General features: G+C 42.5%; 2 protein-coding genes across 4 annotated transcripts; one reads left to right on the top strand and one right to left on the bottom strand.

Annotated features, from left to right (window-relative positions):
- Window positions 1-3,796: 3,796 nt before the first annotated feature.
- LOC124686300 lies at window positions 3,797-6,723 on the top strand. Its single transcript, XM_047220271.1, has 2 exons — window positions 3,797-4,354; window positions 6,649-6,723. The coding sequence occupies exons 1-2, from the start codon at window positions 3,868-3,870 to the stop codon at window positions 6,654-6,656; spliced, it is 495 nt and encodes a 164-aa protein (XP_047076227.1). The 5' UTR covers window positions 3,797-3,867; the 3' UTR covers window positions 6,657-6,723.
- Window positions 6,724-8,755: 2,032 nt separating this feature from the next.
- On the bottom strand, window positions 8,756-12,302 carry LOC124686299. 3 transcript variants are annotated; one of them, XR_006997782.1, is made up of 3 exons: window positions 11,791-12,302; window positions 11,003-11,140; window positions 8,756-8,982 (listed from the first exon to the last, which is right to left on the bottom strand). XR_006997782.1 is itself a non-coding variant. In XM_047220269.1 (2 exons), exons 1-2 carry the CDS (start codon window positions 12,122-12,124, stop codon window positions 11,052-11,054), a joined length of 423 nt encoding a protein of 140 aa, XP_047076225.1. In that variant the 5' UTR covers window positions 12,125-12,302; the 3' UTR covers window positions 10,404-11,051. The 3 variants fall into 3 exon arrangements, 1 of the variants encoding a protein (XP_047076225.1); XR_006997781.1 differs by lacking the exon at window positions 8,756-8,982 and adding an exon at window positions 9,234-9,327; XM_047220269.1 differs by lacking the exon at window positions 8,756-8,982 and having other exon boundaries at window positions 10,404-11,140.
- Between the last annotated feature and the right edge of the window lie 1,943 nt (window positions 12,303-14,245).

Genomic DNA, 14,245 nt, shown 5'->3' with positions numbered 1-14,245 from the left:
CAATATCGGTTGACGCAAACAGACGCGCGCAAACAATTTGGGCGTCCGTTTTGCTTCGCCCCTGTTGGAGATGTCCTTGAAAAAATTTAGAGGCAACTACATCTTTTTTACAGAAAATTCCACGTGCATTCCAAACCAATAAAAAGAAAAGATTCTAGCAATCAGGATTCACTCCATACTTTTTTCAAAAGAAGATTCATTCCATTCCTCTAAAGAGGGCAATAGGCCAGCTTACCATTGACGTCCAAGGCTATGCGTCCGTTCACGTTTCTCTTGGGACATGTGGGTTGGACTCGCAACTGATCTCTGATCTCTGCATTTTCTGGCAGTGTCCAGCAATCTGTCCCCTGCTTACTACTAATCACCATATTCCTTTGCATACAAAATTAGCGATTTCAAACAAACCTTAGATACATATGGAAAATCTTGTGAACGTCGCCACCATAATATTTGCCACAGTATCATGCTTATGATGGACTATCTTGTATAGTTGGGGATACGGAGATGCAAGGGTCCGCTCGCCTAACCATCTATCTTCCTAAAATCAAACTCCTTCTCCAGAACCTACTTCAAATAATCCTCTACTGAAAAATTTCCTTTTCTTTCATTAGTCCTTTCCAGAAAGGTGAATCGGTAGGCTTACTTTCAACTTCAGCTAAAGTTATCTGTGATAGATACTTGTTTTTTAAGAGTTGTTGCCATAACCCTTCTTCAGAAAGGAGCTTATATAGCCATTTACTAAGCGACCATGTTGGTTCTTGGGTCTGCAAATCAAGTTCCACTTAGTTAACCGAGAAGTAGTATTTCTTTTTATTTTCCTTACATTGCCAAAAGAAACGTGATCGGAAAAATCTAATCTCTTACTTACCCCTTTAGGTATATGAAAGAAGGATAACATAAACATCGGTAAACTAGTAAGAACAGAGTTAATCAATACAAGACGATCCTCATATGATAACATCTTTCCAGCCCAACACCCAAGTTTTCTCTCAAAACGACTTTCAACTAGATTCCATTAGGAGTTTTTTAAGTTTCTATAATGGATTGGAATACCCAAATACCTGAAGGGCAAAGAACCAGATTCACAACCAAATAGTTGTTTATACTGTTCCTCTTCCTTTTTGGCCTTACCAAATCAGAAAATCTCGCTTTTGTGGAAGTTGATTTTTAGTCCTGACAACTCTTCGAAGAAACGCAATATTAGTTTCATATTTACAGCCTTTTCAAAGTTGTGTTCCATGAAAAGTATCGTATCATCAGTATATTATAGTATACAAATTCCTCTCTCAACTAGATGAGGAATAAGACTTTCTATCTGTCCATCCTCTTTCGCCCTTGCTATTAAGATATCCATCCTCTTTCGCCCTTGCTATTAGGATGGCCAGCTTATCTGCAACAATGTTGAACAACATAGGTGAAAGTGGATCACCTTGTCTCAGACCCTTCCTAGTTTGAAAATAGTGACCAATATTATTATTGACCTTGATCCCTACACTTCCTCCTCTAATAAGTTGTTCGATGAGGTGACATCATTTGGGATCAAAACCTTTCGTGCGCATGACTTGTTGAAGAAAATGCCATTTTCTGCCATGTGGGTGACTCGCAACTGATCTCTGCATTTTCTAGCAGTGTCCAGCAATCTGGCCCCTGCTTACTACTAATCACCATGTTCCCTTGCGTACAAATTAGCGATTTCAAACAAACCTTTAGATACATATGGAAAATCTTGTGAACATTGCCATAAAAACAAACATGTTTGTGTAATACATCACTATAGTTTCATAGGTACACAATTATGTCTGGCAGGCAGCCATATACTATATTCTAGCAATCAAGATTCACTCCAAACTTTTTCAAAAGAAGCTTCGCTCCATTCCTCTGAAGAGGACATTGCCGTCCAAGGCTATGCGTCCGTTCATGTTTCTCTTGGGACATGTGGGTTGGACTCGCACCTCATCTCTGCATTTTCTGGCAGTGTCCAGCAATATGTCTCGTGAGTACTACTAATCACCATATCCATTGCATACAAATTAACGATTTCAAACAAACGTTAGATACATATGGATAATTTTGAGAACACTGCCATAAAAACAAATATGTTTGTGTAATACATCACTATACTGAGAACTGAGTGCTAGCTCAGTCGCAAAGTAGCACAATCCATAAATAAGTTTTCACAAGTATTTCTAAAAAATAGTTAGCTGTTCAGGTCCCTAGTAGCACACACAAAGCCTCATGCCGTTGGACCTGAAAAGGAAGCAGGGTGATAAGGCGATACAATTAAAATGGCTGCTAACCATACAAATCTAAAATTCCGCTGCTCCAAATTATTCCTAATTGGAGCAATCATACACAGATCGAAAATAATTATTAGAGCCATATAACAGAGGGATAATTAGATATGTGAAAATCATCCACACAACTTGCGAGAGAGGTGGAGTATCCCTCCGAGTGAAGACTTATTTCTCAGATGCATCCACATAAGCTAATATGAGACAAGGTTTCCACTCTCCCAACTCCAATAAACTCAAAGCAAGTGGCTTGTATACACCAAATGGCTTGGTGCGCACATAGGATTAGAAATGGGTGCGTAGTGAAAACAGTACGGCTTGAATCAGCTAATTTAACAGGAGAGTAGAGAAAAATTCACCAATTTAATATTACAAAATTAACGGGGTATTTATACCCCTCTTCTTCTTTCTTCCCCCTTTGCTCAATCATTGCACAAGAAATCTGCCAAGCTTCACCTCCATTAGAGCCACCTCAAGAAACACAAGATTTGCAAGATCTCCTTCCTCCCCCAACCAAAGCTCTTGATCTTTGGAGATTCGAAGGAGAAGCCACCGATCTACATCCTCACCGAAGCGTTTTTTATTTCCCCCTCATTTGTTTGAGGGATCTCATGCTAGTGTTCCTATTTGGTTCCCTAGTTGATTTGTGTTGATGTGTTGTTGTTGATTGTTGTATTGTTACATATTTGGGAGCCTCCAATTGAGTTGTGGATGTGTGCCCCAAGAACCTTGTAAAGGCCCGGTTTCCGCCTCGAGGAAATCCCTTAGTGGAAGTGGGCTAGGCCTTTGTGGCGTTGCTCACAGGAGATCTGAGTGAAGCCTTCGTGGCTGTTGGTTTGGCTTTCGTAGCAACCACACTCCTCCAAACTTAGACGTACCTTCTTGCAAAGGAAGGGAACTACGAGAATCATCTCCGTGTCATCGCGTGCTCCACTCTCGGTTACCTCTATCCTATTCTATCTCTTATATTCTGTAGCTATATCTTGCTTAGTTTCTTATCTTGTCATATAGGTAAATTCACTTAGTTGCATATCTAGAGAATTTACCTTTGTGTCAAGCCTAAATTGAAAAAGAACTAAAAATTGGTTAGCACCTATTCACCCCCCCCTCTAGGTGCGGCATACGATCCTTTCAATGTTCCCACATCCTCGCAGTACGCTGATATCTTCACCAAGGGGTTGCCATCGACTATCTTCACCGAGTTCCGCTCCAGCCTGAACGTCCGCGGTGCTCCCGCTCCGACTGCGGGGGGGTTAGACGTGTATGATTAGGACACGTCTAGAGCAAACCGACTCAAAAGAGTCCTACCTTATTTGTAATCTATTTACTTAGCAGCTAAGTCTCCTGTACTATATAATCCCAACGTGGGATCAAATTAATCTAAGAGCAACAATTATATTTGCCATCACACCCCATCCCAAAGAAAGAAGAAAAACCGTGCCTGTAACATTGCTACCCAATGGGTGCAATTAGAAGCAGGCATGAACAACATACACAAGCGTTCGCCTGCATTTACTCGTCGGAGACCGGCCTATGGAGTGATCTTATCTCAACACCGGTTCCATCCGAGGACTCTATGACACTGGGGATCAGGCCCGCTGTGCTGGCTGGGGATTCCCTTTACTGGACAATTACTGGGAACTGGCGTGCAGTTCTCGAGTTTGATCTGAATAGGCTGAGCCTAGCTGTGATACACCTGCCACTGGATAAGTTTGCATACTGCGAGCTTTGGAACATCACGGTTATGCCAGCAGAGGGTGGCGGGCTCGGCTTACTCCTCGTGTCAGATTTGACCGCCCAATTATGGAACAGGGATACTGATTGTGACGGTGTTGCTTCATGGGTGTTGAGAAGGACTATTGAACTGGGCGAGCTACTTTCCCTGAATTCAGAGGAGAGACAGTTCGTAATGATTATAGGGTTTGCTCAGTACAATAATGCAGTCTTCCTGCAGACAGATATCAGCCTTTTCATGGTCCAGCTTGACTCGTTGCAGTTCAAGAAATTTCCCGAACCCTACATGGGACGTTGCTGTCATCCATTTGAAAGTATCTATGCTGCAGGTAATAGCATGCCCTTTACATTGCGGCTACTAAAAAAGTTCAGGTTATTTTTCGATAGTTGTTTCATGGAATGTTGTTCACATCCTTTTGTGTTAAGCCAATTATTTCAAGCAGTATCGTATTAGTTACTTCTTTTGGTGCTAGAGATGTTACTCTTAAGTATTCTGTTCGTGTTACTATGTACTAATGGAGTTTAATTTAATGGTTATGATCTGGAAAAGTAATTTTTACCACTATCTAGTTCAATTTGTGTCACAGTTTCTGCTTCTATATCCAGTTTATTGGCTGTCATCATCCCACCGAATTTTGGCTTTTGTGATTTAAGCAGGAAAGGGGCACCTCATTTTTTAGTAAATATGTACCGAGGTTGTTTTCAATATACCCAAGTTATTATTACAATTATCATCAGACAATAGGATTCAAAGTCAGAGGTTGATGAGCTCTCTATCTGTTTAGTGCAGCAGTGCATTTTTTCTCAACATGAGATACATAAAAGTTGCAAGTTGAAGACAACTAAAAGAAAATTTTAGCTTGAACCAACTAAATTTTAGGAGTCCTGTTGCAAGTGGTAAGGTACCGGGGAAAGACTAAGGGCCACTTCTTTTAGGCTTCTAGAGCTTCTTCTAGGTGTCAAACAGGAGAAGCCCAAAAGAACTCAATGGCTGGACCTTTGCTTATTTCTACCGAGAAGCGGACTTGCTGTGCAATTCCAGAATCTGCTCGATAGCAGTTTCCCGAGCTTCTCGTTGAGAGAACCGAAGAGGTATGTCAACCTATCCCTCTAGTTCGGTACATATTACGGTAGAATGCCACTCCACCTGAGAAAACTGATGGCCACGAAAAAAAAAAGCAAAAGAACTTTTCCCATCGAACACGGACCCTCTCCCGCATCGGCCACAAAAAGTTCTTCACCGCCGCCGCCGCTCCACCACCGCCTACCCTGCTGGCGCTGCTGCCCCGCCGCTCACAGCCCGTCCCGCCCCTCGCCGCTAGCTCCCCCGCTGCTCCACTAATCGCGGCCGCCTCTCCATCAGCAGCACGGACGCGCGCCGCTGTCGACGACAAGTTCTTCGATTGACGGCGCGGCGGCCTCCCCACCAGCAGCACAGACACGCTCCGCTTCCGAGCACAAGTTCTTCGATCGACGTCGCGGCAGCTGCCGCTACCGGGCGGCCCCAATCTCCGCCCACCCGTCCGATCTCAGCCTCGAGGATATTGAGCCATCATCTGCGCTTGCCGTTTGACCGATGACATCGAGCTCCACCTCCTACAACCCTTCTGAGATGTACTGCTCCATCGACATATGTGTATTTGGACGACCACCACATCCCAATCCAGGACCACCGCATATGTGTATCTGTGAGCATCACAAGGATACCCTGGTTCACATTTTCTTTCTTATATATTTCTAACAAGCAACAATACAATATTATGTACTGACAAAGGCACAATTTAATTTTAGGGGCTTTATAGTCTTTACACAACACAACACAAGGAGAAGCTCAATTTTCATAAGCCGAAAAGAAGTGTCCAAGATAATTTACTAGAGCTTCTCCCCACCGAAATCCATAAGCCGGCTTCTCTATAAGCATAAGCCCAAAAGAAGTGGCCCTAATGAGTGGTCTTCATTTCATCTTTCTGGCCAAATATTTGAAGATAATCTAAATCTGAATAGTCACGGCGACTTTTGCTACTGGGATGTGGGTATATATAATTTTTGCTGATACAGCGTGGAACAAAATTAATAGTTCTGGTACCCTAATGGTGGCTGTGATACTCATCACTGTATACTGTTCCGGGAATGTTTTTGCATTATTAATGGTAGATGATGTTTTGTCTATCTATTCCTAATGCTGCATCAAAACTGAGTCACTTCTGTATTTTTTATGGAAGGATATTAGTTAATATGATGATTTATGGTCCCTTGGCGGATAGTGACCAGAAGCTCTTACATTTCTTAAAATATACCTATGAGCTAGAAACCAGATTTGTCTCTTTTGATATTCCTTGAGCCTGTCCATGATAATCAATAATATCCGCCTCTATGGAAGTTGTCTCTTAGCCTCTATTAATATCAGATGACAAAAATACCCATTATTGTGCTAGCAGTAGAAGCTGAAAATGTGATCACTATACTGCATAATACCTATTGTTTTTCTGTGCTTCTATTAGTTGTTTTTCTTGATAGAATTTTCCAGCTTTGATCATAAAAAATGTGATTCTGTAACTTCAATGGCATTTCCATGAATGAATAGTACAAATTTGTTTGACTAATGATTTTCATTGCTCCACAGGTATCTAGAACTGTATTCCGGTTGCTGAGATGCAGGAATGGACTTGTTCGCGGAAGGTCCTTCTGTTTGGAACTTAACGTGGACCATCTACATGGCTTGCACTGGTCAACTGGGAAGTGGACTTGTAGGACTTGGTGGTTTAGTTTGCCAACTTCAATCTATTATCTAATTCTGAACACAGTTAGCCAGCAGAATGATGAAGCTACATTGTCTTTTCTTCCATTAAGTAGTACTTAACTGGTGGTTCATTTGTATTAAGCTTTGCATACAAGCAAGTGTGTGTGTCTTCATCTTTCCAATTTCTGATACTTTTAAGTCGTATCAGATTGAGAAGTTTGAATATTGAAATTCTGCTTATGTCCCATTCGGTGTGTGTGTACCTGTGTTTGTCGAATTTTATCCGATTCTGTTGATATTTGTTACCGCAAATCTGTCAATCCAGGGCCCGGGCGATGCTATTTTGCAATTGGGACACCATATCTTTTTCGTATTTCCATTCCAATTCCTCTTTGCTAGATTATCATGAGTTAAAAGGACTTTTTTTACTAAGGAACCACATAAAGATTTTAATTTTAAGTGGGATTTTTAGTTTCCAAATATATTTACGAAGGTAACTTGTATGCCCATCTAACATGTCTCCATACATAGATTTGACGGTGAAATTTCCAGAAGATGTTAGATCCCAAACAAACTTATCTTGATCAGCATTTAGAGTTATATACATTAACCTTTGGTATAAGTGTACCCATTGATCCCATTTATCACCAATCAGCCTTCTCCGAAAACCAATATTTAACGGAGTTGAACTCATAATATTTGCCACAGTATCATGCTTATGATGGACTATCTTGTATAGTTGGGGATACGGAGATGCAAGGGTCCGCTCGCCTAACCATCTATCTTCCTAAAATCAAACTCCTTCTCCGGAACCTACTTCAAATAATCCTCTACTGAAAAATTTCCTTTTCTTTCATTAGTCCTTTCCAGAAAGGTGAATCGGTAGGCTTACTTTCAACTTCAGCTAAAGTTATCTGTGATAGATACTTGTTTTTTAAGAGTTGTTGCCATAACCCTTCTTCAGAAAGGAGCTTATATAGCCATTTACTAAGCGACCATGTTGGTTCTTGGGTCCGCAAATCAAGTTCCACTTAGTTAACCGAGAAGTAGTATTTCTTTTTATTTTCCTTACATTGCCAAAAGAAACGTGATCGGAAAAATCTAATCTCTTACTTACCCCTTTAGGTATATGAAAGAAGGATAACATAAACATCGATAAACTAGTAAGAACAGAGTTAATCAATACAAGGCGATCCTCATATGATAACATCTTTCCAGCCCAACACCCAAGTTTTCTCTCAAAACGACTTTCAACTAGATTCCATTAGGAGTTTTTTAAGTTTCTATAATGGATTGGAATACCCAAATACCTGAAGGGCAAAGAACCAGATTCACAACCAAATAGTTGTTTATACTGTTCCTCTTCCTCTTTGGCCTTACCAAATCAGAAAATCTCGCTTTTGTGAAAGTTGATTTTTAGTCCTGACAACTCTTCGAAGAAACGCAATATTAGTTTCATATTTACAGCCTTTTCAAAGTTGTGTTCCATGAAAAGTATCGTATCATCAGCATATTATAGTATACAAATTCCTCTCTCAACTAGATGAGAAATAAGACTTTCTATCTGTCCATCCTCTTTCACCCTTGCTATTAAGATGTCCATCCTCTTTCGACCTTGCTATTAGGATGGCCAGCTTATCTGCAACAATGTTGAACAATATAGGTGAAAGTGGATCACCTTGTCTCAGACCCTTCCTAGTTTGAAAATAGTGACCAATATTATTATTGACCTTGATCCCTACACTTCCTCCTCTAATAAGTTGTTCGATGAGGTGACATCATTTGGGATCAAAATCTTTCGTGCGCGTGACTTGTTGAAGAAAATGCCATTTTCTGCCATGTGGGTGACTCGCAACTGATCTCTGCATTTTCTAGCAGTGTCCAGCAATCTGGCCCCTGCTTACTACTAATCACCATGTTCCCTTGCGTACAAATTAGCGATTTCAAACAAACCTTTAGATACATATGGAAAATCTTGTGAACATTGCCATAAAAACAAACATGTTTGTGTAATACATCACTATACTTTCATAGGTACACAATTATGTCTGGCAGGCAGCCATATACTATATTCTAGCAATCAAGATTCACTCCAAACTTTTTCAAAAGAAGCTTCGCTCCATTCCTCTGAAGAGGACATTGCCGTCCAAGGCTATGCGTCCGTTCATGTTTCTCTTGGGACATGTGGGTTGGACTCGCACCTCATCTCTGCATTTTCTGGCAGTGTCCAGCAATATGTCTCGTGAGTACTACTAATCACCATATCCATTGCATACAAATTAACGATTTCAAACAAACGTTAGATACATATGGATAATTTTGAGAACACTGCCATAAAAACAAATATGTTTGTGTAATACATCACTATACTGAGAACTGAGTGCTAGCTCAGTCGCAAAGTAGCACAATCCATAAATAAGTTTTCACAAGTATTTCTAAAAAATAGTTAGCTGTTCAGGTCCCTAGTAGCACAATCCATAAATAAGTTTTCACAAGTATTTCTAAAAAATAGTTAGCTGTTCAGGTCCCTAGTAGCACACACAAAGCCTCATGCCGTTGGACCTGAAAAGGAAGCAGGGTGATAAGGCGATACAATTAAAATGGCTGCTAACCATACAAATCTAAAATTCCGCTGCTCCAAATTATTCCTAATTGGAGCAATCATACACAGACTGAAAATAATTATTAGAGCCATATAACAGAGGGATAATTAGATATGTGAAAATCATCCACACAACTTGCGAGAGAGGTGGAGTATCCCTCTGAGTGAAGACTTATTTCTCAGATGCATCCACATAAGCTAATATGAGACAAGGTTTCCACTCTCCCAACTCCAATAAACTCAAAGCAAGTGGCTTGTATACACCAAATGGCTTGGTGCGCACATAGGATTAGAAATGGGTGCGTAGTGAAAACAGTACGGCTTGAATCAGCTAATTTAACAGGAGAGTAGAGAAAAATTCACCAATTTAATATTACAAAATTAACGGGAACATAAGGTCATCCAAAGTTAAGATAAAGGAGAATATATTTTGTCTACAATTTAATCGACAAAGAATCACATTGCCTCCAAGTGGAACAGGTAAAAGGGGCAAGACCAGAATTTGATTCTTCTTACATACCCAAGACTAAAGGAAATTGTGTATCAACAGATGTTCACTAATGCCAAGGGGCAAAATTACTTATTGAGCTATCATTTCTGTGAGTTTCAGTGTATTCAATGTTATGTTCCTGATATAGATTATTAGGCATTTCTTTATCAAGACTTGTTTAGCCAGGCACAGCTATAATAAATATACCAGTATACCATCATGAACGAAAAATTGCTAGCAGGTAGTAGTACTTGAATTAGTATTTGGTAACACATAGCTGTCATTATTGTACTTCAAACAGCAATTAACTAACAATTAATTTGCAAGCAGAGATGCTGCATATATAAGTGCAGTGATGGATTCAAAGCAAGAAAAAAAATAGCGCGCTATAACAAAATAGCGTGAGTCTAAAAATACGCTATTAGCGTGCTATAGCGAATAGCGCGCTATAGCGCCGAAATAGCATAGCGTTGGCTCTCCAAATATGCTATAGCGTGCTATTAGCGTTGGAATAGCGCGCTATTTTTTTCCATGTGAGGTGCCACCAATTAGTTTGCAGAAGTTTCCTTGTCAAGATTTGTTAAGCCAAAGGGGTGCAAAGGAAATGTGAAAATGTGGGAGATGATAAGAAAGCAAATATATATGATTCCTTTTTAGTCCATAGAAAATTTTGATAACAAAAGAAGTTTCAGCACCAAGGATATTATCTGGTTTGTTTAGAAATTCGGGTTAAGGGAACAAGAAGATACTCATCATAGGAATGGCTTTCACTCTGGCAACTAGATTATGGTCTCTCAAATTTTATAATGTACTGAATTGTCACTCAAACTGATTGCAATCAGACAATCCACCAGCCCCCAATTACAAGAACCATCAACGGAGAAAAGCATATTCAAGTTTTTCATGAAGCACACATAAGAGGAAGTATGTTTCGACAACATTCTAATTTATGAGATGGCAATAACATATGCACAGAAAAGGAAATGAACAGGGGAAGGTCATAAGTCATCAGTCCTCTGAGAAGCTACAGGGAAAAGAGGCCGCACTACCAGAATCATAGTTTGCAAGTTGTCACTCAAAAAATTGTGGTAACAATGAAAGTGATACATTTTCATAAAAGAAAAAGTTCAGATGCCTCAACTTACATGCAGAAGATAAGCTTGCCTGCTCAATCAATACATCACAATAGCATATTTAACTGAGCAGTCGTTTCATGTATTGTGTGATCTGTGACCATCGCGTCAACTGCTGGTGCCTCACAACTTTAGGTCCATCGTGAATGGCTGTTTTAGAAGCATAAGTCAAACAACCAATGATATTTCAAAGAAAAAATACAAATACATGGAGGCGTCAACAAGATAATTACATAAACTTGCACCAGTAATTTAAAGAGATTAAATGGCCTCAGTTTAATGATTTTTCATGCTATAAATGAATTTTTTGCTTGCAAAAGGACTCTACCACAGTTGACAAAATATACAACTACTTTCTAAGCTTCAAACCAAAATGCTATTATAGATATAATATTATTATTATTACGATCAGCAGAGATACCAACATTGAACAAAAGAAATATAACTAGCTTTTAATAAGCTCCCAAATGTAGCAACTGAGCTACCTATTTGACATTTTAGTTGGATTGAGCGAACTTTTCATCTAGTTGTCTTCAACTTCAAACTGCTATGTATCTCAAACTTGAACGAAGGTACTGCACTGCGGCCATATTCTGACACTACCATTATACAACTCTTGCAAATTTCAGTAGGCAAGCAAGCGCGAAATTTAGTTCAGTTAATACACAGAATTAGCCAAGCTCGGTGTTTATTGTATGGGTTTTTCATATAATTAATGAACCATGTTTAACTGGTCTGGGGTTTTTCATACACGGAGATAACTCATTATTCCAGGAGATCAAAGGCATGATATATATTACCTGGAGTATACACTAGTTCGAATGGGTGATGGCAACGAATGCTGTTGAGTTCGGAAAGCCTCTTGAGCTGCAGCGACTCGAGATGGAGCATGAAGACACCATCAACAGTCTCGAAGAACAACGCATTAGTTTCCTCGGCATACCCAACCATACTTGGGTGTTCTTTCCGTGAATCTGGGGGGAGTAACTTGTCCAGTTGGATAGTTGTTCCCGGCACCCATGAATCACAGTCTGCATCCCTCCTCCATAACTGGGCGGTGAAGCCGGACACGAAGATGAAACCCATCCTCCCACCCTCTGCTCGAATCACCCCGTAATGCTGGGTGGTAAACATGGACGTTGATAGTGTTGTCACCGCTAGCCTCCGGCTATTCAGATCAAACTCGAGTAGTATGTCTCGTGAAGCCGTGAGGATCTGCCAGTGAAGGCAACCCCCAGCCAGAACGGCGGGCTCGTGGTCGAAAATCGTAGCCTTGGATGGAAACGGCGTCGAGATGAGATCGCCTCATGCTCCTGTCGCCGACGAGTAAACGCAGGCGAGCGCTAATCCCAGCCCGTGGGACTCCACATGAAAGAGAGAGCCAAGCCCAGCCCGTGGCCCGCGACTTGTTTTTTTGTCGCTGCGACGGTCGACACCGCGGGGGCGGGATCGCTACATCGCTTCCTCCACGTGCACGTGCAAACGGACGAGCCAGCACACTTGGCGCTATTCCCTCTCGCGACGCACGTGCAAACGGACGAGCCAGCACGCGGGTTCGTTGTTTGGCAGACGCGCTCCAGCTCCAGCTCCAGCAGTCGCGATGGAAAGGCTTTTCCCTTCTTTCTTTCTCTCGCGGACTCGCGCAACAATTAAATCCGACGCCTCAATTAAATCTGATGCTTTGGAAGCGTGGATTAATTATTAATTCCCGCATGTACGCCAAGTTGAGCTGAACCGGATCCGGATCCAGCCTGGCGTGAGATGATGGACTAAACATCCTCTGCTGCATCGTTAATTACTTCATTATATAATGCGGTCGACCGTCTCGCTTTTGCTTCTCTCCTTTAATTTTCATCCCGCGGAACGACACGCCATCCCCATGCCTTGCGCGCGCGCGCGGATCGATCGAATTAATTCATTTTTCGCACCCAAACTTGATCTTCTTTCCTTTTCTTTCTTTTACGGCCTAGTTAATAATTCTTTTTTTTTTGAGACAGCCTAGTTAATAATTAATTAGCTACCTCCCAGCTTGGACTCGGCTGGGCTTTTCTCTTTCATTTCAAATTCATACCTTGACTCCCGCATGGGCTGCCTTCAATTCATCTACGTACCTCCATTCCTTCCTAGCTCACCAACAAACAAACGCTTCGCATCATCGCATACGCATGCACCACAATTCTTGTCCCGTTACACCAGTCAACAACATATATGAATTTATATTATATATATATAAAAAAAGGGAAACGCTGTGTATCCCCCGAGGGATCGCGTCGCGCCATCCCCGAGGGATTCAAGGTCGACGCCACCATGTTGGACGCCGATGGTGTGTGCGCGGCCCGTTGTCTGCGGCGGTGTCTGCTGTGAGCAACGTCGGCGTCTGCTACAAGGTGTGTCAACATCTGCTACAAAGGACGTAGCGGTCTGTTGCGTATGGCAGCGACTGTTACAAGGTAGCGGCGTCGGCAGCTACAAGGGGCGGCAGCGTTTGCTACAAAGGGCGGCGTCGGCTGCTACAAGGGATGGCAGGTTCTACTACGTATGTGGCTGCTGTCTGCTACGTATGGCGCCAGCGGCTGCTACAAACAACATCCGCCTCTGCTAAGTATGGCGCCGGCGGCTGCGACAAAGGGCCGCGCCGGCTGCTACAGAGGGTGGCTGATGTTGCTACAATCGGCGGCGGTGCTTGCTACGAATCGGGGCCATGCCTTGCTGCAAGGTGGCTGGCGAGTTCCGCGGCGGTGCTTGCTACAAATCGGGGCCATGCCTTGCTGCAAGGTGGCAGGCGAGGTCCGCGGCGGTGCTTGCTACAAATCGGGGCCATGCCTTGCTGCAAGGTGGCTGGCGAGTTCCGCGGCGGTGCTTGCTACAAATCGGGGCCATGCCTTGCTGCAAGGTGGCTGGCGAGTTCCGCGGCGGTGCTTGCTACAAATCGGGGCCATGCCTTGCTGCAAGGTGGCCGGCGAGGTCCGCGGCGGTGCTACATAGGCCGGTCAGAACAACTATGCTACATGCAAGGCGCAGTGGTGCTTCCGGTGCAGGCGGCGGTGCTGCCGGCGCGCTCGACGGTGCTCCGGCAGAGTGAAGGTGCTGCAGCGGGGCAACGGTACTACTACGTAGAAGACAAGCTCGGCATCGTCCTTTTTGCTGCATGGTCGTGCGTGAGGATCGGGAGAGGAGGGGAATTTTCCTTCGGGCGGGGTGTTCTTTTTCGCGAGAGGGAAGCGTTGAGCGGAATCAGACGGTGATTAGCTTCGC

This window comes from Lolium rigidum, chromosome 2, assembly GCF_022539505.1.
Source record: "Lolium rigidum isolate FL_2022 chromosome 2, APGP_CSIRO_Lrig_0.1, whole genome shotgun sequence".
Classification (NCBI taxonomy): Eukaryota; Viridiplantae; Streptophyta; class Magnoliopsida; order Poales; family Poaceae; genus Lolium; species Lolium rigidum.
Note: the sequence above shows the minus strand (reverse complement) of the source record. Positions and strands in the feature narration are given on the sequence as shown.

Bases quoted from the DNA above. Each gene is read 5' to 3' on its own strand.
- LOC124686300 (XM_047220271.1), top strand. From the start codon at position 3,868: ATGACACTGGGGATCAGGCCCGCTGTGCTGGCTGGGGATTCCCTTTAC.
- LOC124686299 (XM_047220269.1), bottom strand. From the start codon at position 12,124: ATGTTTACCACCCAGCATTACGGGGTGATTCGAGCAGAGGGTGGGAGG. The intron at 11,141-11,790 runs GTAATATATATC...CTTCTAAAACAG, and splicing joins CGAACTAGTGTATACTCCAG to CCATTCACGATGGACCTAAA.